The 26,562-nt window shown below is 31.1% G+C and overlaps 1 protein-coding gene across 3 annotated transcripts; it reads left to right on the top strand.

The window, feature by feature from the left end:
* Positions 1–17,705: 17,705 nt before the first annotated feature.
* Positions 17,706–24,776, top strand: LOC100784979 (ATP-dependent zinc metalloprotease FTSH 4, mitochondrial). Of its 3 annotated transcripts, XM_003545335.5 has the most exons (7): positions 17,706–17,852; positions 18,552–18,624; positions 18,964–19,227; positions 20,258–20,494; positions 20,596–20,720; positions 21,531–22,007; positions 23,621–24,776. In XM_003545335.5, the coding sequence occupies exons 1-7, from the start codon at positions 17,826–17,828 to the stop codon at positions 24,557–24,559; spliced, it is 2,142 nt and encodes a 713-aa protein (XP_003545383.1). In that variant the 5' UTR covers positions 17,706–17,825; the 3' UTR covers positions 24,560–24,776. The 3 variants fall into 3 exon arrangements, with proteins under 3 accessions (XP_003545383.1, XP_006596021.1, XP_006596022.1); XM_006595958.4 differs by lacking the exon at positions 18,964–19,227; XM_006595959.4 differs by lacking the exons at positions 17,706–17,852; positions 18,552–18,624; positions 18,964–19,227 and adding an exon at positions 19,605–19,744.
* Positions 24,777–26,562: the final 1,786 nt, after the last annotated feature.

Raw genomic sequence — 26,562 nt, 5'->3', positions numbered from 1 at the left:
CTATCTCAAAATATGTAGATCACTTTATGATGATAATATGGTCCTAAAACAATTTTTAACATGGAGGGTGTTGAAATAATTAAAAGAATTTATTGTATAGTCTATGATTATCGTGGTTCTGATCAATCTTCAGGTAACATGTAATCAAATTTTATAAACTCTTTCTGATAAATTGAAAAATTCGACTACATATCACACATAAAGATTAACCGGAACAATAGACACATGATGGTTACACATCGTATAGTAATCTAACGGGGGGTTAACATGAACAAGGAGTGAGTGTTTGTTTCTCTAAATAATTTCTCATTGGGGAGCTAGAAGGGTAACATGGACAAGAGATAAATATTAATTTAACTGAAAGTCGAAGAAGTTCACTAGCATACATTTGGATCTGCATGATGAAGGCAACCATGTTCAATTTTCATCAACAAGCAAAACATGTCAAATGGCAAGGAAAATAATTAGACAGAGACAATGATTTAGAACATAAGCATGTGTGTGCTAAAAGTGAATGGACAATATAAGAGAGTGCTAAGGATAATGCCATTCATCCAATTTTGTGGCCTTGTGGGGCCTGAAAGTGGTACCAAGTTCGGTAATGCTGTTTTTCATGTACCCTATACTTGACTGAATTAATGCTGTGGGGGGATGCATTGATCTCCATGATGATATTTGCAAGGCTAAATTGTACTTTTGGTCCCCTACTTTACTTTCAATTTCACATTTAGTCCCCCGATAATTTAATTCATAAATTTCGTCCCCCTATTTTGTAAAATCCTGTAATATTGGTCCCAGACGCCTCAATTGGACGTTGACTGTTAAGCAGTGACGTTGACTATCACGTGTCAAAGTCTGAGAGGCACCTTGAAATTGCTTGTGTTTTTTTACCCATCAGTAAAAGTAAAATATTTTTACACTAAAAAAACCCTAAACATTTCGCCAAACAACTTCCGACGTCGTATCGTTTCGTTGGTGAGAATCAAGAAGAGCCCCTTTTCTTCTCTTGGTCTTTCCCTCTGTGCTTACCACCCACTGTCAACAACATCACCCCTCTCCATTCTTGTTTGCCGGTAAGTCCCCCCTTTTTTCTCATCTCAATTTTGTTACCAAAAACCAAAACCCTTATTTTTCATTTCTTTTTTCATTCAATTTTCAAATCATTAAACCAAAACCCCCCCGCAGAGTGAGACTAGTTTGGGCGAATTCATGTGCTCCCTCGAGAAAGTTCTAGAGAATAATCGCATTGACTTTAGATTTCGGTAGTTGGTTATGGATTCGAGCGACAGTGATCGCGGTTACTCCAAGCGCGAGAGGGAGGATGAGGATTGGGAGTTTAGTGATAAGCAGAAGGATAGGTCTAGGAAGTTCGGTGCCAATGGCAAGGATGACGGCGAGGGTTTCGATGGAGGCGCGAAAAGGAAGCGTTCTAGCAGAACCACCACAGATGGCGACGATTATGATTCGCGCTCTAAGCATGGGGCCTCAATCCATGGATACAAAAAGCCACCTCATGGAGAAGACCAAGATCTAAAAATAGAAAAAGGGGGGAACGAAACAGAACAAATCTTGGCACAAACAGGAGTGAGGTAATGACAAGATCTTCAAATCTAGAACATGAGGGGAAGGTTTGAAAAGAGGATACTGATAAAAAAAATTGAAAATTTTACATTTCCTTAGTTGGATCTGCTTGGAGGCTTAGCTAAAAAGAGCTCAATTTTTTTTCTCAGGAAAAAAAAAACAACCAGAGAAGAAGAAGAAAAAATAAAAAATGGCGAGGAAGAGTTGAAAACCAAAGCAGAAAAATTATGGCCCTGCAAATCAAATGGTGATGATGACGATTTCCAAACAAAATAAAAAGGACAAAAAAGAGAAGTTGGATAGATCTGAGAAAAAATTTGCACAAATGTTTAGGGTTTTTTCAGCGTAAAAATATTTTACTTTTACTAATAGGTAAAAAAGCACAAGCAATTTCAAGATGTCTCTCGGACGTTGACACGTGGCAGTCAACGTCACTACTTAACGATCAACGTCCAATTGAGGCGTTCGAGACAAATATTACAAAATTTTATAAAACAGGAGGACCAAATTTGTGAATTAAATTATCGATGGACCAAATGTGAAATTGGAGCTAAAGTAGGAGATCAAAAGTATAATTTTACCTATTTGCAATTATGCATTGATCACCAAAGTTATTGGAAAGAGCCAGATGGGTAGTGGCTTAGTTTGATCAAGGGCTAATATTTGCAATTATGCACACTATGAATCTTTCCCTTTGTGGAAGAAACGCCACAGATAAATAACATGAATTGCATACACAAATTCGTATTATTAGAATTAAAATAGACACCTACTTTGAGAATAATATACCTAGAAATTATATTTATTGATAACTTGACTTTCAAAGTCTCCTCAAATTGGATTTTCTTTTTTAAGTAAACTACTTAGTAGATGCCATCTTGATATTTTATTGTTCTATAATCGAGGTTAACACGCAAAAGACAAACTCAAATTCCAGAAGGAAGTATTCCAAAATCCTGTTAGATCCTGTATGCTACACCATTGTGCTTGATTATTATGTTATATATGGCAAGTCTTCAGTGGAAGAAACGAATAAAAAACAGGAGAAAAGACTCGGAATAATGTGAATGGAAAAATATTAGCAATTTAGCATACTCCAATTATTTATTTTGTCGGCGGTAATTCAAAGTTCATCTCATTAATCTCATTATTAAAGTTTACTTGGAGATGTTATTATTCGAAGACTCAAAGTCTTCAAGGTAAACATATTAAAAGAAAATTAAAGTCTTGTTCTTTCTTTTTTGGGGGTATACGAAGTAATGTACCTTTATCTTAACATTTTTATTTTAGTTTTTATTTTAATTCAAGCTATCTCCAAATGAGCATAGATTAATCCCTTGCGATCTCAGGATAGAGACTAATTTATCCTAAAATGTTTTTTATACAGACTCTGATTATGTGCTTAAGTAAAATTATACATCTTTGTTTAGCTGTTTCCTCCAACTTGCAGTTGCATATAACATGGAGTTCGAAACAAGCAAGGACAGAGTATCTGGAGTTTGAGTTCTGTTTTTCTCTTGCAATGACACCGTACACTTGCCTTAACATTGACGTTATAATTAATAACAGAGATTTAGTAGTGGTAATAAAGAATTGATAAATAAAAGTATTTTATTACAAATTTTGATTAAAGAAATATTATATGTTAATAATGTTAAATATTACACTTTCTAATATTTTTTTTAATTCTCAACTAAAACCAAATTAAATATATTTAGTGATTTTCTATTCCATTAATATTGAAAGAAAAATATAATATGCACTTTTAAACTATTTATTGATTTAAATTTTCCTCTTAAAATTAAGAAAAAAAATGCACAACTTGTGTTATATTAGAATTATTAATAAAATTATTTTTCTTATAAAAAATCTACTATATCTATTTAATTATTAATGGTCATACTCGTAAGCATCTTTTTATTTCAAATTAATGGAGCATTATTCATTTAATGATTATAAGCACAAGAATTAACACATACAGTTTTTAACTTTTTATTTATAATCCAACTAATTTATAAATTTATTATATTTATAATATTAAAAAAATATTAAAGAATTTAAAGTCATGTGCATATATATGTCATGCTAAATAATACTTTAAAGATATATTAAATATTAAGTTTCAAAATTACAATTAAAGTAAACACATGCCAAAAAAATTCTTGGCGGGGATGCAGAAATCTATCAGAGGAGAGGTTGAATTTTATTTTCCTTTGTAAATTTTTTAAATATATAACTTTTTACACATAAAATTAAAATAAATTTTTATTTTAAATGATAATAATCTTAGCCATCATGATAATAACAATAAACATACAACTAATTTTACATAATTTTATACTAGTTATCACTAATTATTATCATAATAATAACAAACACAATTAACTTGTCAAAGTTTTACAGTAACCGTTACCCATCATTATTTTACACCATTTCCTAAAAAAATATAAATCATTATTTACAATTTTACACTAACTTAAAAATACATATGTATATACATAAGAAGTACCAAGAGAGGGAGGCTAGGACCCCTTCTTCTCCCCCTTTATATCCGTCTTTTGATGCAATTTCTATAAAGTAGTTGTTCAATAATTTGTTTTTGTTGATTATGCTATTGGAACAAAATAATTATATAGATTGTGAGCGCATAAAAAATAAGTATTTCTCTTTTAGTATAATTTATTTCACATCCAAAAATTAATTAGGATTAGAATCCTTAATCATTTAGTTAAAGAACATAAGTCGATATCATTTATATAAATAGTTATTGTTCATTTTTATGAGTTTATCTAAAAATAATCAAAGTTTTTGGCTAAAATTATCACACATATATTACAAAAGACTGACTATGATTGAAGGAGAGGTGATATTATATTAGGAGAAAGTAGAATATTATTATTATTAACTTGATGGCATTATATTAGGTGAAAGTAGAAGAATTATGATTATCAATTTATTAGTCATCCACATACTTGTTCGAATTTCCCATCCCTTATTCATTGCATTACATAATCCATTTATTGTTTATTTAAGGATAAGTAGATTATTATTCTTGATTATTAATATAACTATGACTTAATAGTATTTAGTAATAATGGTGCAAAAGTCATCGTAAGAATGATATTCTTATTTTTTATTATGCTATTTATATGATTGATATACTTATTAATATAGTAATTTAATTTGTATTAGGAAGGAACTTAATACTAAAGTGTAACTCACTTGGAAAATAATTTCTAAGCTTAGTTCTCTAATATAATTAGGAGTGCCTTTTGAGCTTTTACTAACACAAAGTATTGAATTTCATCTACACTATTTAGTTACCTATTTATTACAAACTCGCATGATGAAATACCTAATTGTTTTGAGTATAATTAGATTCTTTATTTTTCTTATATCTTTTTGAAGATAAATAAAAGAACTTCTTTACTCCACTGGCGTCTAATATCTTCATGTTAGGGAGTACTTTCTTAGTATTTTATATACATGATTACATACTAACTAACGCTGCTCTGTTTTTCTCTGTGATGCCAAATGAATACGAATAAACAATTGAACATCATTTGACAATAGTTGATAGAGAGAAATTAATTTTACCAATATACGTACTTAACATTTTTGTGGATATTAAATTATATGTCTCTTACATATAGGGGGTGGGAATAGGTTAGGCCGGCCCACAGGAGTCTATGACCTGACCTATATAAAGTCTGGTCTGAACTGACCTATTTAATTAAAATGGTAAGTTCAGACTTTTTTAAAAGCTTATTAAATTAAATAGATCAGGCTTAGGTTTATTAGAAAGTCTTATAAGCCTGATAGGCTGGCCTATATATATATATATATATATATATATATTGGTACCTAAAAAATAATATATATATATATATATATATATATATATATATATATATATATATATATATATATGGGAATAGGTTAGGTCGGCCCACAGGAGTCTATGACCTGACCTATATAAAGTCTGGTCTGAACAGACATATATATATAAAAAGGTATGTTCAGACATTTTTAAAAGCATATATATATATATATATATATATATATATATATATATATATATATATATATATATATATATATATATATATATATATATATTATTTTTTAGGTACCAATATATAATATTATTTTTTGGATACAATTAATTTTTTTTAAACTATCAAACTTTGATTACACATTAATGCTTTATAACTTCTATTCCTATAATCAAGGAGTTTAATTACAATTTAGATGTGAGTTATGTGTCCTTTTATATTCCTCATTATTTTGATTGACTTTCCTTTTTTTTAACTTTCCTATTACTTCCTATTCCATAAAATATTAAATATTTATTGTGGAGAAGACTTTTAAAAAGACTATCAGGCTAGATTAGACTTTTAAAAAGATCAGACCGAGCCAAAATAAAAGTCTTTGATAGGCTATAGGTCAGGCTCAGGCCTCAAAGATTCATCGTATACTAGGCTCAGTCCTTTCAAAGTCTGGCCTGACCTATTTCCACCTCTACTTACATATAAATGTAGTTGAATTAAATTTAGTTGATAGGGTTCGCTAGTTGATTATTACTCACTTACACTAAATACCAAAGATATTCCTATACATTTTTATATTTTCTTTTATAGAATTTAATATTTATAACGGTGTAAATTGATTTTACACCGTCATCAAATCACAAATTATCATTTGAATTACTTGAAGGTAATTCTTTTAAAAATTAACAAACTTATAATATATGATGAGTTATGATTGGACAATTGTGTAAAATATTTTACACAATCAATACATAATTTTTTTAATTTATTTTTAAATATATAAATTATTAAAGTTTATGTATATAAACTAGTGATTTTGTATGCATGTCCATTATCCAAAATAATATCCCTGAAGCATGAACTTTGATACAAACCTATTATGCACGGATGTAATACCTATTTGATATGATAATACGTCAATTCTTAGAAATATAAGATAAGATAAGTTTAAGATACATATTTAAAAAATTAAGAGTATATTCATTAAACATTAATAAAAATATTAGAAATTACATATTAAAATGAAAACATTAATATTAATAGTAATATAACAGAAAAGTACAAAACCCATATTAAAATTAAGAGTACAACCATAGAATGAACGAATAAATATTAATAGTTAGTTGATTAATTTAGTTTATTATATCATATATTATGTTTAACTTAGTTTTTATTATTACTATTAGTTAGTACAATTTTTACGAGATCAGTACAATTTTTATCTCTCTCTTTTGTTGCTATCAATGAGCAATCAGAACATTGAAAGCCCACTCCTAATCTTAGGTGAAAAACACCATGTGTCAAGCTTTAGTTGCATCTTGTATTAGAGATACAGATTAAGTTACTAGTTTAATTTGTTACAAGTTAGTTATTAGTTTGGTTAGTGATAATTGTTAAATATGAGCTATTTTTGATAATAAAAATATATTGAAAATATCTTTAAAAGATATTTATTTAGCAGTTACTTTTAACTTAAATGCTATGAATTGATATTTTTCTTATCTATGACTTGCAGATATGAAAAGAAAATATCAGCAGTTATAAAAAGGGAGTCAAGCAAAGGCAGTGCATAAATCCATATCCCGAGCCTCTTCCTTAGGGGAAATCTTCTTCTTAGCCATTCCCCTTTTGTTTTGCCTTGTTACTAGTCATCTATCACTCCCTTAGCCTTTGAATTGTAAAGCCTCTCATGACTATGAGAAGCTAAACCCCCAGTTGGAACCTAATAGCCAACAGCTCTTGTAATGTAACTGTTTTTCTTATCTATTAATGCAATTTTAGTTTCTATTGTTCTTTCTTGCTTTTATTGTTATTGTGTGGTTTGATCATCCTTGCATCTGTTTTAGGAATTATTCATTAGGAAGTGGTAATGTCTAAAAGAACTGGGAAAGAACATCTCAACATTATATTTATAAGGATAGCGTGATTTTGTTGTGCCTCTGTATAGCATCTTTTTACTTAATGTTGTTTATTATTCTGTCTTTGCAAAGGGATTTGGGAGAGAGAATATATAAATTAGGCTCTTCAACCTGAGGGATCCGGGTTGAGTATATTAGCATATGTGAGGTGGAAATTGGGAAAACATTCAATAGAGAAAATCATTAAAATTGCATCAAGGAGAGTTAGGCATGCTAGGTCCCAACATTATCTTTATTCTAAACAGACCCTTAACACAAAAGCCATTGTTTAATTTTCTTATTTTTTTCGTTTTACTTTCTCTACTTCAAATTTCATCTTATCTTATCGTTTTATTTTTCTTTTCTTATCTTTCTTTATCTTTTATCTTCTTTTATCTCTATCATCTTTTAATTCAAATATTTTCTATTTTCTATTTTTATCTTTAAATATTTGTCTTTTCTTCTACATCTTTATCTCTTCTCCTTCTTCTATTATTTTTAAATTGGGTTTGAATCAATCTAAGTACAAATAAAGTTCCTGTGGATTTGACACTCGGACTTCTGAGTATTTTACTACTTATTACAAATTGGTACACTTGTCAATTGGTTAATAGTTAGTTACAAGTTAGTTACTAACATCAATTATATAAGACGCAATGTATTCATGTAAAAATTGAGTTTTACTCATTTGAGCATTACCCCAATATTAATCAGTTTTATCTTTTTCCATTTCTTTCTCTTCCATTTGCACTCATTCATTCATGGAAAACATGAGATATATCATGGTATCAGAGCTATGAATTCATTCCAATTTTTCTTTTCTTCGATGCACTTATCTTTTCTGCTGCTTCGTTCATCCTTTTCATTCAGAGATTTATCATGGTTCTCCATTTTCTTTCATCTCCATTTTTTCGTTGCTTCATTCATTCTTTTTATTATCTGCTTTCCCAAGAAAATCAAAACACAAATTAAAATTCTTTAATTTTTTAAACTTGATAATCACCATTGTTTCCACCTATAATTGTCAATTGAAGGCACATGAGGTGGTCTAGAGAAATCAAAATCTCATTCAACTTCATCTTTTCTTTAGGTGTTGTTAAGAAAGTCGTTGAATTAGGTGGATGGCATTGGCTGGTTCTTACAAATGGTATTGAAGTGAAACTACAAAGGAATGATCTTAGCATGATTGAAGCATAGAACCTCTTTGATAGTTTCTACAACTTATGGTAGCATTGATGTTATGAAGATTATATTGTTGTGCCTCAAGGCAGATGTGAATTTTGCATGTGGGACAAACAAGGGCACTACCTAGTTTTTACCTACAAGATGTTTGATTAAATGCTTTCGAATTTTGAAGGTACTAACTATTGTTTGAAGTTCTGCACTATTTCAGAAAGGTGCATACCAATTGTTTGGTGAATAATCTTTTCATTATTTTGTCGATATTTGGCCTGTGTTGGCTTATTATTTTCAGCCTTTTAGGCTTGTTTTGATTATTATAGCTTTTGTCATGTGTGGTGATTAAGCATTGTTCATTTGTTTGCTTTTTTCCATGGTAGTTAAGTATTGTTTTTAGTTTCTACCATGGATGGTTAAACCTTGGTTGCTGCTGCTTCACAAAGTGTTTGTGAAAAGTCCTCATTGAAGACATATTTTGTGTTCTTTTATTTGTTGATCCTTTATGTCGATGTGAGCTTTTGTCCATGGTGATTAAGCATTGTTTGAGCTTTTACCATGGATGGTTAAACATTGGATTGTTGTTTTGATTCTGTCTTGAGTGGTTAAGCATTGTTTTGACTTTTGCTCTTGATGATTAAGCCTTGTTGCTTCTGGCAAGTGGTTAAACTTTGAGGTATAATTTTTACTTGGTGGTTAAGCTTTGATAGTTTCTTGGATTGATGATTTGATATTCTGCCAAATGGCCTTACTGTTGATGGTTAAGCTTTAATGCTTGCTTTGGACTCTTGGAAGAAGATTGAGAAAATCGATGTTAGTCGAAGATTTCTAGAAGCTATGCACCATGGCCGCACCTACATTTTGATTTGTTTCCAAATTTCTATTTTGGCTGATGTATTTCTGACATGTTTAGCTATATTCAAATTTTTCATAGTTTATTTCCATTTCCTTTTAATTAAATGTATTATCTTCTCCAAATTGGAAGTGTTTTCAACACTTTCCAACTTGTAGGGGCGAGGGGTATTAGAGATATAGATTACTAGCATTAGTTAGTTACAAGTTAGTTATTAGTTTAGTTAGTTATCAGTTAGTTACTAGCATCAATTATATAAGGCACAATGTATTTATGTAATGAGTGAGTTTTGCTCATTTGAGCATTACCCCAATATTAATCACTTTTACCTTTCTTCATCTTTCTCTCTTTCACTTTTACATTTTCTCCATTTTTCTCTCTTCCATTTGCACTCATTCATTGTTAATGGATTGAAAAGTGCACCAATGCATTCCAAGTAGTAAAGTTAAAACGGAAGTCCGAGTATCGTATTCACATGAACTTTGTTTGTACTTAGGTAGATAAATATTTAATTAAGAAAAATGATTTGGAAAAGGTAGTAAAAAACAGTAAATTAAATTGCTGAAAATTAAATCAAACAAGAAAAAGAATTAAACATGAATTTAAATTAATTAATTAAAGACAAAAAGATGAGAAAATCCAATAATATTGTAGAAGGAAATTCAGAAGATGAGAATGTTGAGAACTTAGCCTACCAGAGCTACTCCTTGATGTAATTTACACCTACATCTCTAGTATACTTTAACTTTGGTCCCCCACACAAAAGAGCATAATTTATCTATTTTCTCTCCTCAAATCTCTTTTTATAGCTAAAATTGTAAATTGCATTAAGAATATAGATGTATAACAGGCTAAATAAATATGATCAACTTATCCCTAGTGATGACTTTATTTAGATACCATTTTCTATTTCTATTAGAAAATAATATTTTTCAACGCTACCCCTAAAACTTACCATGCAAAAGGGTGATCAAGCCACAAACAATAACATTAAGCATAAGAAAGGATAATGCAAAAGTAATATTCATAAATAGATAGGAAGAAAAATTACATCAAGAGTAATTGGCTGTCAAGTTCCCAACAGAGGGGGTTTAGTCTTTCATTGTCATGAAGATTTTACCATTACAAGAGGGAAGTATTTAGTAAAGGGGGAAAAGATAAGAAAGAGAATGGAGGGAAGGAATGACTCACATTGCTTGCTTGCTTCTTCTTCTTCTAGCCTTTGCCTTCTATAAAAAATTGTATTCTGTTGGAATTTTTGTGTGTATTGTCCTTCTTCTCTTTTCTTCTTTTATAAGTGCAGATTAGTGGACTTCTGAATTAGTCTGATTTCCTTAATTATTCTACTTTCTCGCTTTCTTTAATTAGTCTTCTTTCCTTAATTAGTCATTCTTTCCTCAATTAGCTTGTTTTCCTTAATTAGCCTTTCTTTCCTCAATTAATCATTCTTTCCTCAATTAGCTTGTTTTCCTTAATTATTCTTGTATTTCTGAGCTTTATTTTGCTCACTAAGCTTCATAAATCCATTACAAATTCCTCTATTATTTAACCCTAAAATATACTCATAATTAGTCATTATCATTCATTCATGAAAAATATGAGATTTATCATCTTTCATTGGGCATTGGAAGAGATTCTTGGTTTTCCACAAAGCATGCAATAGAATAATTGTTTCACTTCCAATTGTATTCTTTACTTCTTCATCTTCCACATAATCCTTTCTTTATTCACACTAAGTATGATTCTATGATATCAAATTACTCCTCTTAATCACACATTGGATGTACTCGATGAATTGTCTTAGTGAAACTTAAAAATTAAAATGGTTGTTTATTTTTATGATAGTGAAGTCTTCAATTTTTTTCCCGCATTGGTACAATCTTCTTCCATTTTCTATCATTACTTTTTTCCATTAATATGTTCTCAAATTTACAATGTGACTTTAATATAACAATAAGCATATTTTTTCCCTTTTTCCTCTCAAAGTTGAATGTGCTATTTTATTGGAAGTTAATTTTTCTTCTTTTGATTAGCCTTTTACAAAAGTGCAAAGTCATCGGTTATGAATGTGCACATCCATTGCTTAATACTTGAGTATGCTTATATATATTTCATACTCTTTTTCAATATGTATGGAAACAAAACATGTATCATGAAGACAAGATACAAATGAAATATACAATAATGTCAACCTAACATGATAATATACTCTTAACCATGATATATATTTCATACTTTTATCATTTTTTTAGGCTTGAACTTGGTTGCTAAATTTTGATTTTTGAAGATGATTTTTTTACAGGACACAAATGAAAGATACTATAAAATCAAATAAGGTAGGTGTTATAAAGATATTCATTGTATTTTATTTCAAATTAGTTATTTCACAATTTAAGGATGTCAAAATATTTTTTGTATTTGATTTTTTTCCTTTTCTTTTCTGGATTCAAATTTGTAACTAATTGTTTTTAGGCATGATTTATGCCTAGATATGGTATCAATGATAATTGATTCTTTGTGGATGTTGTGTGGCTATGTGGCTCAGTATCATTATGGGAAATGGAAATCAAAGCAACCCGGGCAGTGTTAATTATATGGAAACCAACATGAGTATGTTAGTATTTTTTCCCCTTTTCTTTCCTTTTTTGTATTCGATTTCGTTCTTCTTTTGGATTCAAATTTGTATTCATTCTCTTTTTTTCCCTGCAATCTTACCATTCCTTTTTTAACATGCATAGTAGAATTTATTTTTGTTTATCAGCCAATAAAATAACTTTTATTAAAGACACGAAAATGGGTACTAGAAATACCCTAAAGTCTACATAACAATAACATTGATTTTTATTTTAAATTTAACGTTGAGGCAATGCTAAACCTAACATCAATTATTTGTCTGAATTTCATGTTAATTTTCCTTTCCTTCTTTTAAATAGAGAAAGCCATGATGGTAAGTCAGGTTCTAATTTTCTCTCCTATGCAAATGCCGAAACACAATATTTTTAATGTATGATGTTTGAATTTCTTTTTATATCAAAGTTGTAATGTTGTGCTTTATTAATTGATTATTCAAGTGATTTAACTAAATATAAGTAAGTGTTTGAATGAATGAATTAATTAATGAGTTAGTGATGTTGAGTATGTGTTTTATGAGTATTAGTGAGTTTTTGGTGTGTTTGGACTTAGAGGGATGAGATTTCGATTTATGAGAGAGGTAGGTGTGTTTAGTAGAAACAAAGGTATAAAAAGAGAAAGCTAAAGAGTCAAAAACCTTTCATGAAACCTCTATTTTACAAACTTTGTCTCAAAAGAAACCATTCATTACACTCACTTCCTCTTCTTCAAGAAACTACCATCATAAAAACTAAGTTTGGTGATTGAAAAAAAAAGTTTTTTTCTTCTTCTTATAGTGGTCGTTGACTATTCCTAGGTGAGGTAATATCTCATTCTTCTTCTCTTTCAGTTCATTTTCGTTTTCCTCCATGAACACTTTTCAAAACCTCCAAAAAGTGTTTATCTTCAAGGTTTTAGTATGTTTTTTTTGTTGGTTTCGAGGTTTGGGGTGTGGATGATGTAGAACTACTGAAGAAGTGAAAAAAGCTTTCATCTTGGATCCAAAGTCTTCCCTTTTATTCTTTTTCTTCATCTCAAAGCTAACTTATTGAGTTTCATAGCTAAGGGAAACTTAAACCATCTTTAATCTTATGTTTTATGTGTGTTGATTCAATGTCCATGTTTGAAAATGAAATATTTGAGTTGAAATTCAATATAAGATCCATTAGAGGAGATTTGAGAGAAATGACATAGGCTTGCAAATCTATTGCACTTAAGCGCCATTCGGGGTGGGCATAAGCGAGACATGGGAGTTAGCTACTATAAGTCGGTGCTTAAATGCCACCAGGGTGCATTCAAGCGAGACAAGAGTTAGCTATTGTGAGTATGTTCTTAAGCACCACACAGGGTGAGCTTAAGCGAGACAATAAAGATCACGCTTAAGCGTAGGGTAAGTCATGTTTAAATGAGGTTGTCTTTCAAGTTTTCTTTGCACATATCATTTGAATTTCAATCTTAAATGCTTATTGAAGTGCTTGTAAACCTTAAATGGGATGAATGGTGTTGACATATCTTGTTATTCTCATGTAATTCATATCCATATGATTGGTGTTTGGTTATGGAAACTTGTGGGGTGAAAAGTCTCATAATGTTTAGATGAACTATGTTACAAATTATGTTTTGTTAGAATGATATGAATGATGAATCGATGATGAATTGAACAATATGCGAATAATGAATTGATGATATGTTGAATGTGATATCATGTATGATCATGACAAACATGCATTGATGAATGACTACCTGTGCTCATCCATTTTCGATAAAATCACATCCTCCATAAAATTAATTTGAGTCTTCTCAAATGGTTAGATCGTAGAATACAACTATGTTAAGAGATCTACTTGGGTTAATCGCTCAATAGGTGAAATCTTCTGGAGTAAAGAGTCAACATGATATCGCATAATAGTTAGACATGTGTATTGATAATTGTAACTTGAAAATGATGTGTTACTTGATGAGTTGTACAACTACATTGTTGTCGAAAATGTGAAGAATTTTCATTTTGAAAGGATGATCTTTTGAGATGTTTTCAATTATATGATGTTTCTTTTAGAATGACCTTATCCTTGCATTTTTCTATTGAATTGTGATGATCATGTCATTTGACATAGGAGCAAATTATGATGTAATTTTTTAGGAACATGTCACTAAGGGTTGAGGTGGATGTGGTGGTGGGCTCAAGGGCAAAATCCAACTCTTAAGTCATTTATTTATGTTTTTTCTTAGTGAGGACCAATTTAGGATTTAGATATGATTTTGAATCTATATTGTATTCATTTTCTTAATGAGACACTTTGGATTTGTTTGGAGACTTGTTTATGCTGCTTTGATGATGTAGTGTCTTAGGACACATATATATTTATGTTTTATGATTTAAGGACGTTTTTCGGGTAATATTTATATGACATGTTTGTATTCATGAAAAAAATTTATACATATTTCATTAATTAAATTAATTCAAGAGTTTTATGAGTAACAAAATCTTTGTGTTAAAGTCTTGCATGTAATGACATTCAAGGTCGTTACAAAAGTATCTTTTATTTTTATTTCATTTGAAAATATAAAAAATTATATTGATTTTGAAAAAATTATATATAATATTTGTATTGCACTAATAATTTTTTTTATGTTATTAATGTTTTTTATTTCAAAAGACTTTTGGATATTTATATTTAAATTTAATATATACAAATTTTATGCTAGTGATGCATTTTTTTTATCAAAACATCATTATTCATTTTTTTAGTTCAAAAGTATATAAAATTATAATTTTTAAAGTATTATCTTTCCTATTAAAATGTGTTAATGCATATTTATATTTTTTTAAAAGTACATGTAATTATATTTGAATAAATCTATTGGAATGATTATTTTTTTTATAATCATTTGTTTTTTTGTATTAAAAGACTCTCATATGTCTATATTTAAATTAAATGTAAATAAATTTTATATGAATGGTGTTTAAATTTTTTTATATAAAAATATCATTTTCTAATTCAAAATATAAAATTATATTTTTTAATCTATCATATATTTTAATTATGTTACGCTTATTTATATTCACTTGTTCATACGAGTAATTATATATTCTATTGATTACTTGAACAATTTATCCATAATTAATAAGTTAGATTTATAACCTTTAATAATATACATCATCTTAATCTAACAAGTTAAAATTATACAATTAATTAGAAAAATAAAGTTAGATTGGAGGTCAACTAAAAAAAATACTTTTTTGAATAGTGTCGATACTGAATAGTGTTTTTGGGTACACTTCCTGCCTTAAAAATCAGCAATATATTATGTCAGCCATTTTGTTTTAATTGCCGTTCAAACCAAAACAATCAATATACTTTTAATTAAAAGTTCAAGCAGATTAATTAATTAAAAAAACTATACATTCACAGTAAAATATTTTTCTTCTGTCATTTAATTACAAACTACTCCAACATCATACTTATCATTTTTTTTAATTCAAAGAATATAAACATAAAAGTTCGGAAAGTAAAATTGCACCTCTAAATTTTAAAATAAGACAAATTTCTGGATTTTTCGTAAAATAAAAAGTGAGACAAGGGGAAAGAAATATTCTTGCTGTGACTTCTCAGTTCTTACCATTCATTTTATAGGGGGAAGAAAACCTACTCGACTAGTTCAACTGATATAGTTGAATAGTAGGAGACTAATTTTTCAAAAGTATATAAATATATATTAACTAAATTAATTAAAAATAATAATTTTTTTTTAACTTGTAATTTTTAACTACTAGTATTTTTTTAATTAAATTTGCATTCTTAATATATTTTAAATATATATATATATATATATATATATATATATATATATATATATATATTTGTTATTAGTTTGAGATGTATTTATCAATATTCACATTATGCTTAAGTTATTTACTAGTTTGGAATTAAATTAAAAAATAATAATATACTAAATTACTCATTGAAATAATAAACAACGAATAATTTAATTTTAAATTATAAAAGTTCCATTTTATCCCTAAAGTTATCAAGCATTGGTTATTTGATTTTTGTAATTTTATATTTTAAAATTTTAAATAACCATCATTTAATAATATTAACTACTATATTGAATTTTTTTGAAAAATTTTAAATTTTAAAAATATCTGATCTTTTTTAAATAATTTGCTGAACTGATTATTTCTTTTGTTAGCAATGGTTGCCATGAAATAGTTTCTGAAAGTGTAAAGAATAATAGCAGTAGGCGAAGAAAGAAAAAGTAAACATGCAATCAAAGGCAGAGATAGATCCTCATTTCGTCTCCATCCAAAATCAATACAAATCAAATTTCAGTATTTAACATCCACCAAACAGAACAAAATAAATGAAGATTTATTATTAAAAAAAGAGAGAAGAAAATAGGATGATTCACCATCCCTTTAGCCACGAACAACCCAATCACAAAATCATACGTTTGGGCTTTAGGCCCGCTTCATTAGTTTGAGCGTGGGTCTTAAGGAAAAAAGTTTCTGCTACATCCATTTCTAATTTTGCTAAGTACACTCCTTTTTGTTTTTTTTAATTTATTCTCATATACACCTTTTATACCCATAATGTTGATACGTGTACCTTATTCTAGAATGTACTTTATGAAACAATGTTTTGTTTTTAACTTTCCATAATACAATTTTATTTTTAACATTCTGAATTTTCAGAATGTTATTTTTTGTGTCCTTAAAGGTTAAAAAATAGAATAGTATTTTCAAAAGTATCTTCTGGAATATTTTTTTGTGTTCCAAAAAGTATTTCCCATAATGTTAAAAAAATTTGTCGAAAAATTCAAGCAAAACACCACGACCATTAAAAACCCCATACCAAGAAAAAATTATACAGTAGTTAAGCAATTGAAGTGGAGACAAGATATAATTGGTATTGGACATTCAATTTAAACAACTCTAAGAGGCACTCCCCTACAACAACATTGACAAATTTAAGATCTAATAATATATTGTTGCATATATAAAATGAGACCTTAATAGTATTATTGCATGAGTGGAAAAAATAAAATAAGGGAGAAAAGTAATTGGAAACTAATGAGGATGAAGAGAGTGAAAGAGATGTGGAAAGTGATGAAAGAAAGGATGATGGATTGTTGCTATTAAAGAGAGAGTGTGTGAGAGAAAGAGAAAAATTGATCTGATTTTTTAAAAGAAAAAAGAAAAACAAGTGTACTTAACAAAAAAAAGAGGAAAATGAATATAGCAATAACCTGGACAAAATGTAGACTAGGCCCTCACTTAAAACAAAACATCATGTTTTTTTTTTTGTTTTTTGTTTTACAGAAACCATGTTTCTAACAATCTATAAAAATCTTAAGATTTTTTTATTATTTAATCTCCTATTTTTAATAAGTTTACTTTTTCATTTTCTATATAGTCCTTTTACTTATTTTTCATTATATTGTTTTGTCACAAAATCATTATATATATTTAACATTACAGGAGAATAAAAACAATTATCATTATCAGTTTATTCCACAATTTTTATATACATCAATTATCAGTTTATTAGACAATTTTATTATTCCCAACAAACACCTCAACCTTAAGAAGGTACATTAAGTTGCCACATTTGCAACGATTTCGTAATTCAGTTGAGATAGCTCGATCTCGTGAGCATGGCTTTGCGGCTTTGGGTATCGCAGGTAAGTTGATTCGTCTTCCTCAATCAACACATGCCCTTTGTCAATTTTTCCATTGTTTTTTTATTGTTCCCGAAACCCTAATTTTGACCTTTTATTGAATTGGCGTATTGATTTTCATACTCTTTTCTCTTTGATCCGTTTTCTAGATTCTTTTTGCTTTAATGGATAATGGGTCTAATGGGTTTCTTCTGGTTTTGATTCAGGATAAGAAAATTTAAACCTTTCTGCTATTGGGGGGTATAGCAAATTATTGTCTCTGTGTTTTGAGAGTTTTTAGGAGCAATGAAGATTGCATCCATATTGGATTTCAGCTTGTGTTGGGTTATATGGTCCTTTGTGTATGGAGTTGTTTGCTTTGTGACTTATGAATGAGGATCCTGTGGATGGTTCGAGTGTCATCTTTGAACAGCTGTTTTTTAACTTATTATTGTTCTTCTTTTATTGTTTTGTTAGTGGTGGAGGTTTTGGTCATTTTTATGAGATCCTCGGTTTAAATCTCACCATTGTACACCAAAAAAAACATATAGAAACAGAGTGTAAGACACTAGGCAAGGATGAGAATATGGACTTATGTTCATTAAGCTTGTTGTATGTATTATTGATTATGTGGCTAATTTTGCACAATCCTAGTTGACATATTTGATCTATATTTTACATTTCTTTAATGTTTTCAGTTACTTTTATAATTTAATTTTACAGGTTGCAAGACGACAGATTAAAAGTGTGTTTGCTACAAGCTATTTTTCTGTCAATAAGCTTGGAGATCGTGCAGGTATAAATTCCTTCGTCCTGGACCATGCATTATTCTTATAGTTTACTTAATGTTATTTGCTTATATAAGAAACTGATTTTTTTTTTTCTGAATGTAGCTTTATTTATTCATAATTATGTTGTTTTGGGAATTAACATTCTAGAATTTGTTGTGTTGTGGAATTCTTTCATTTTTTGTCCCTTTTTTTCTTCTTCTTGGGAGGTGGGGGTGGGTCAGTTTATTTGTGAACTTATTCTTTTTATTCCTTTTCAATATATGTTCAAATTCATAGTACCTGGATATTATGTCCCATTTGGCTCTTAGCTCTATTTTTTTCATTTACTTTTAAAAATACTTTAGGAAATAGACTTTTGGGTGCTCAAGAGAGATTTCAATCTAGCTACCTTGGCAGTATTGCTCGTCGAGCACGTGATGCAGATGAAGCCACTGAAGTTGCTTATCTCAAAGAACTTTACCATCAGAATGATCCTGAGGCTGTGATTAGAGTATTTGAAAGCCAGCCATCTCTGCACAATAGTCCCTCAGCTCTATCTGAATATGTAAAAGCATTGGTGAAAGTTGATAGGCTTGATGAAAGTGAATTACTGAAGACATTAAGGAGAGGTGGCTGTTTGACTTGAACTGCTCATTTTTTTGTGATTGATTACCCTATATTTGTCAATGCATGTAATGTGGTCTGTTTGATTTATATTTCTTGTCAATATTATTTAATTGACCTGTTAATCTTATTCATTATTCAATGATTTTTGCTAAGCAAGCAACCGTATTTGGTTCTCTTGCCTCTGCTTTCTTTCTGGGGTATTATGTTTCATAGGGGTGTAGAGTTGGCCAACTTGTCTCTGCCAAAGTTCACTGGCCAAGCAGTAGTTTTCCTAACTTCAGATTTCATACACTGTGTTAATATTTTGATTAGAAAGCTGGGTTACTTACTAATCTGTGAAAAGTAAGTATTTTTTCCTGCCTGTGCACTAAGGAAACAGTCCCAAGGCATGACTTTATTTCCATTTCGGTGGGAACTCCTCATTTGCTGACTGCTAGGATTTGATGTTAAAGACTCTTCTAAATGCATTCTGTGTAGTCTCCTCTTCCCCCTCACCGACACATGCACACTCTTTTAAAGGTGTACTTTGATATCCTCTCTCATTTATCTAGAATTCCTTGATGACTTTAATTGTGAGGGAAATCAGTAGGGTATTGATATATTATTGAAATAATAGAACTAGTGGGTTAATTTTTCTGTACTTATCTATTTCTCTCAAGCCAGTAAATAAATCTTCGTGTAAAATTGTATTGTAGTAAATTATTTTGTACTTTCATTTGCTTTGTGCCGATAATCCATTTTCTGTTTGTACTGTTAGTCTATAATCTTTTCCAGGGATTATGAAGTTCAATAAAAGGTCTTGTACTGTTAATCAAATATTCAAATTAATAAAGAATCTTGTTTTTCTCTGTGATGAAATTTTGCATCAGGAATGTGATACCTCTTTTGACCTTTTATGTAGTCCTAGGACAAGTATGATCAACTAATACTTGTTTCAAAAGTGATATTAATCTTACTGCATCAGCCATTTGGACATTCTTTAGCATATTTTTCAGAATATAAATTATGACCAGAGGTGATGTGGATTTTCAGGCATGTCCAATTCAGTGACAGAGGAAAAAACTGTAGGTGGTCTTTCTGCTTTAAGAAGTTTGGGAAAATCAACCAAAGACAATACTATTGGAACTGCTAGTAATCCAATCCATATGGTGGCTAGAGAAGGTGGGAATATAAAAGATCAGCTATGGCGTACATTTAGGTTCATTGTGGTGTCCTTTTTCATGATTTCTGGTGTAGGAGCACTCATTGAAGATAAAGGAATTAGTAAAGGTATTCCTTGTTAGTATAACCTGTTTGTATTCTTTTTTTTTTTATTATTGAATCTGAATTTAGCAGACATGTTCTTTGGTTTGTTTTTTCATATGTCCCAGGACTTGGTATAAATGAAGAAGTTCAACCTAGCATGGAATCAAGTACAAAATTTAGTGATGTAAAAGGTGTCGATGAGGCAAAGGAAGAGCTGGAAGAAATTGTTCACTACCTTCGAGATCCTAAGGTAGACATCTCTTGCATAAGTTCATGTTCTCCCCATTGCATACATTTCTAGCACTGTGCACCCTAGCTTGAGCACTTAAACTTGTATGGTATATGTAGATATAATAAGCTTTTTAACATATCAATTTAACCTATATTCATTGATACATGTCCTGAGCTATTGTGGTCTTGTTGATTACTTCATGTGATTGTTGATTTGATGCCACTTAAAGTAATGTAACTGCAATTGTGTGGACTTGGGGATGCAGATGGAATATGTCATTATCAATTGAAGGGTAAAAAATTAGAGAAACTTGTGAATAAGTTGGATCTCTTTCTTTGGATAATTGCCTAAATTCTAAAACTCAAATAACTTGGACATAATGCACACACTTCTAATGTGTTGCTTTTTTATAGATGCTTCTGTGTCACTATTCAGTAGGTACCTTGGTTCCTTAGCTTTCATACCAAATCTGTTTGTGCTGGAGCAAATTGGGTAACTGGATTTTGGTTTTTACATCAGGATGATACCCCTACCAAACATCAATAAAATCACAGTTGTTTAACATGTGCTTACTAGTTACTACTTCCATTGGTGGTGGTGAACTGATAATTTCATATGAGAATCTAAAACTGGGTGGCATATCCAAGATAATTGCTTAAATGGGCTATTCATTAGCAGTACCTTAATTATGTTTGATTCCTCTTGATGTCACATCCCCTTTCATACTTTTTTGTTACATTTTATATGCTTCTTTCCTGACTGCATATACTGGCTTGTACTTTTCCTTATCATCTTTGTAATTGTATGACTTTTTTTCCCTTGTGACAGCGCTTTACTCGTCTTGGTGGTAAGCTTCCAAAAGGAGTTTTGCTTGTTGGTCCACCTGGCACTGGAAAAACTATGTTAGCAAGAGCTATTGCTGGAGAGGCTGGGGTTCCATTCTTCTCCAGCAGTGGTAGTGAATTTGAAGAGATGTATGTTGGTGTTGGTGCACGAAGGGTGAGGGATCTTTTTTCTGCTGCAAGGAAGCGAGCACCTGCTATAATATTCATTGATGAGATAGATGCTATTGGAGGAAAACGAAATGCAAAGGACCAAATGTACATGAAGATGACGTTAAATCAGTTACTGGTTGAGCTAGATGGATTCAAGCAAAATGAGGGCATAATTGTGATTGGCGCTACTAATTTTCCACAATCATTGGATAACGCATTGGTGAGACCTGGGCGGTTTGATCGCCATGTTGTTGTTCCCAATCCTGATGTAAAAGGAAGACAGCAGATTTTGGAATCACACATGTCAAAGGTATTATTTTATGCCGTGCTAAGAATGTTATAGAACACTGATTTGAAAAGGATATAAATAAGATTAAATCACACCAAATTACAGAAGTTTCAGCAATTTCTTTTGTTTCATATTAAGAAACTCTTACTGAGGTTATCTCTGTCCAGAATACTACCAAACATAATTGTCCCATAACACCCCCATCTTCCCTACATAACTTTAAAGGGGAAGTAGTACATACTTCAGCAAAAATTTCCATTGTTCTTATGCAAAATGTAAGAATTATTTACTGTTGTGTGTTGTTTAGACCACACGAAATACTCTTATTTATAATGAATGGGGTTTTACAAAATAATAAGTAATAATGGAAATAATCACATACTAAACTGCTGTAATTAAAACATATCAAATCATATATTTCACACACAAGATAGATTAACTTCTCCATGCTGCAGTTTACAACTTCAGTTTGACCATTTTGTTTTTCCATGCCAAGTGTCTTGCTTTTCTTTAAAACTCTTCCCTATAGAAATAATTTCTTCCAAGAATTACTGACAAATAATGTATTGTGGTCATCAATGGATTATGGAACCCTATGAAACTAAAGTACTGAATCACTTCTTTTAGATTAACAAATATGGCAGCCACACTTTGTGCAGTATATGGATGTTTTAAGAGAATGATTGAATGAAGTGACCATATATAGAAAGTTGATCAACTACTACCAACACCACATCATAACCCTTTAGCATAGACTACACTTACTGCTCTATATCAATCTTGTGGTGATGAGGGTACTGATATGGAAGAACACTAACTGATCCAGCCTTTGGTTGTAAGGTAATTGAGTGCACTAAATTCCTATGTGGTGGCAACCCTTCTAACTCCTTGAAAATTCCAGAAAAGACTCTAATAATACAACTCGCTGTCTTGATCTGCAGTTAAGTGACTGATTGCCACATCATTTAACTGAACTTCAGTAGCCCATAGATATCATCCGATCTCCCTTGTAGGACTCCCTACAATACTGTTAAAACCTACAGGTTCCCTTTAAACCACACCAGATTACAGAAATTACAGCAATTTCTTGCTGTCTCAAAGCTCAGAAACTCCTAGCAAGGTTATCTCTGTCCAGAAAATTACCAAATACATTAGTTAACTGTCCCCCCTCCCCCAAATAACACACACAAATACACACAGAAACTGTCAAATGACAGTTATTAAAACTAAGTCCTAACATTGCAGTATTTTAAACTGCTATAATTATTAAAACTAAGTCCTATATTTCCTTGAATAGGCTTTCCAAATAATTGGTCTCTTTGGGTTAACAGAATGTATCTTATTTGGTAGATTGAATTGGATGGCATATGACGCCTTTTTCAGAGTTATATGGTTAGTGCTCTCATTATATCGGTGCAAAATGTTGCTGTTTTAAGCTTCTTTCTTTGGGCTATGATTGGCTATCCATTGGATACTTTTGTGTATGAGCTCACCCCCATTTACTTTGAAGTTTACGTAAGATGGCATTTGTTATATCCATTAAATGTATAACTATGATCTTAGATGATTGTGTGAGCTTCTTGATCAGTGTTACCTTTTTGTTATGCTGGATTTTTGTTTCCAATCAAATACAGGTTCTGAAGGCTGATGATGTTGATCTAATGATCATTGCCCGAGTAACACCTGGGTTCTCTGGTGCTGACCTTGCAAACTTGATTAACATTGCTGCTATCAAGGCGGCAATGGATGGTGCTAAAGCTGTGAGCATGGCTGATTTAGAGCATGCAAGAGACAAGATCCGGATGGGAAGTGAACGCAAGTCAGCTGTCATATCTGAGGAGTCACGGAAGTTGACTGCTTTCCACGAGGGTGGCCATGCCCTTGTGGCCATACATACTGATGGGGCCCTCCCTGTTCACAAGGCAACTATAGTTCCCCGTGGAATGGCTCTTGGCATGGTTACTCAATTGCCTGACAAGGACGAGACCAGCATTTCCCGTAAACAGATGCTTGCTAGGCTTGATGTTCTCATGGGAGGTCGTGTCGCTGAAGAGCTAATTTTCGGAGAGAACAAAGTCACATCTGGTGCATCCTCAGATCTCAAGAAAGCAACTAGTCTGGCAAGGGAGATGGTTACCGAGTATGGCATGGGCAATGAAGTTGGACTAGTCACTCACGACTACGAAGATGATGGTAGGAGCATGAGCTCAGAGACTAGGCTTCTTATTGAGAAAGAGGTGAAGCAATTCCTGGAGAGGGCCTACAACAATGCAAAAACTATTCTGACCACTCACAACAAGGAGCTTCATGCACTTGCGAATGCCCTTCTGGAGCATGAAACCCTTTCAGGAACTCAGATAAAGGCATTGCTTGCCCAAGTTAGATCTCAGATGCAGCAGCAGCAGCCCCAAACACTTGAAGCTCAGAACAGTTCACAATCCAACACAGTGCCTCCATCATCTAGCAACCCGGCATCTGCTGCTGCTTCTGCAGCAGCTGCCGCCGCCACCACAGCCGCAGCTACAGCTACTGCTGCTGCTGCCAAGGCTAAAAGTGCTCCAGTGGGATCTTAGCAGGACAAGATATGCTGGAGACGTGTAGCAAACATAACTTTGTACTGCCAGATTGAGATGAGCTTATGGCATTTTTTTTTTCAGGTTTTCTCACTTGGAGGAACTCAACTCATGCACCTCGGAGTCTAGTTTACATTAAAGTATATACATTTTTTTTTCTCATTGTTTGTAGTGTACAATGATAAATTAAGAGATTATCAGTTTTCCCCCAACTCAATCTGGTACTCTCACTCGATCTTTTTCTAACTATAAATTATAGCAAATTACCTTGTTCAATTCAATTTCCTCTATTGTTTCTTTTTTTCTTATCCGTGGTAACTACTAATTCCCCTTTTCTGAAATGCCCTGTAAAGTCAATTATTACTTTTAACTATCAAACAAATTAAATAAAAAGTTGCTGTGCCACTACTTCTTATCTTTAAATGATCTACTTTCCTAAAGCTAAAAATCGAGTATTAGTTTGAATTTTGTAAAATGCCAAGAAATTGTAAGGCTTGTTTGGAAGCAATGTCTTCCAAGGTTATTTTGATGATGTCAAAGAATCAAGAGTTAAACAAAGGTTCAAGCAAAGATTCAAGAAACAAGTTTCAAGATTCAAGATTCAAGAATAATCAAGATCAAGATTCAAGATTCAAGAATAATCATGATCAAGATTCAAGAATTAAGAGAAGACTCAATCAAGATAAAGCCCTCGAGTGGAGAAGGATGAAGGTCCAGAGGCAGAAACACTATCAAGACTATTAATTGTTGCTGAAGGCCCAGATTAATTTGAAGGCCCAAGTTAAATATGTTTTTTAGTTATAATTTTTATTTATTGTAATTTTGGCCCAAACTATTTAGAAGACTCATGTCTATTTTTATCTTTTTGTTCAGATACACTATAAGTATTGGTTTTTGTTTTGAATAAGAAAAAAAAACTTTTGGCATTTTGATAAAATTTGGTGAGAGTTTCTCTCTGAGTTCCTTGTTGAACCAATCTCAAACTTATCAAGGTAATCCTTGTGGCGTCTATCCTGACTTATCTTCCTTCACTGGAAGTGGCATCATCCAAATCTCTGTAGCCTGTATCCAATGATCCGCTCCTACTAAGGTTCACATCAAAGCTAGATTGTCAAAAACCTCTCATGAAACCTCTATTTCACAAACTTTGTCTCAAAAGAAACCATTCATTACGCTCACTTCCTCTTCTTCAAGGAACTATCATTGGAAAAACTGAGTTTGGTGATTGAAAAAAAAAAGAGATTTTTTTTCTCCTTATAGTGGTTGGTGACTATTCCTAGGTGAGGTAATATCTCATTCTTCTTCCCTTTGAGTTCATTTTCGTTTTCCTCCATGAACACTTTTCAAAACTTCCAAAAAGTGTTTATCTTCAAGGTTTTAATATGTTTTTTTTTTGTTGGTTTTGGGGTTTGGGGGTGTGGATGATGTAGAACTACTATAGAAGTGAAAAAAACTTTCATCTTGGATCCAAAGTCTTCCCCTTTATTCTTTTTCTTCATCTCAAAGCTAACTCATTGAGTTTGATAGGTAAGGGAAGTTTAAACCATCTTTAATCTTATGTTTTATGTGTGTTGAATCGTTGTTTTTGGTTCCTTTAATGTGTGTTGATTCGATGTCCATGTTTGAAAATGAAATATTTGAGTTAAAATTCAATATAAGATCCATTAGAGGAGATTTAAGAGAAATCACATAGGCTTGCAGATTTATCGCGCTTAAGCGCCATTCAGGGTGCGCTTAAGCGAGATAGGGGAGTTAGCTACTAAAAGTATGTGCTTAAGTGCCACTAGGGTGCGTTCAAGCGAGACAAGAATTAGCTATTGTAAGTATGTGCTTAAGCGCCACACAAGGTGAGCTTAAGCAAGACAATAAAGATCACGCTTAAGCATAAGGTAAGTCACGCTTAAATGAGGTTGTTTGTCAAGTTTTCTTTGCATATATCATTTGAATTTCAATATTAAATGCTTCTTGAAGTGCTTGTAAACCTTAAATGGGATGAATGGAGT

The sequence above is a fragment of the Glycine max genome, chromosome 14 (assembly GCF_000004515.6).
Source record: "Glycine max cultivar Williams 82 chromosome 14, Glycine_max_v4.0, whole genome shotgun sequence".
In the NCBI taxonomy this organism is placed as follows: Eukaryota; Viridiplantae; Streptophyta; class Magnoliopsida; order Fabales; family Fabaceae; genus Glycine; species Glycine max.
Note: the sequence above shows the minus strand (reverse complement) of the source record. Positions and strands in the feature narration are given on the sequence as shown.

Bases quoted from the DNA above. Each gene is read 5' to 3' on its own strand.
- LOC100784979 (XM_003545335.5), top strand. From the start codon at position 17,826: ATGGCTTTGCGGCTTTGGGTATCGCAG. The intron at 17,853-18,551 runs GTAAGTTGATTC...TTAATTTTACAG, and splicing joins TGCGGCTTTGGGTATCGCAG to GTTGCAAGACGACAGATTAA. The intron at 20,495-20,595 runs GTATTCCTTGTT...CATATGTCCCAG, and splicing joins AGATAAAGGAATTAGTAAAG to GACTTGGTATAAATGAAGAA.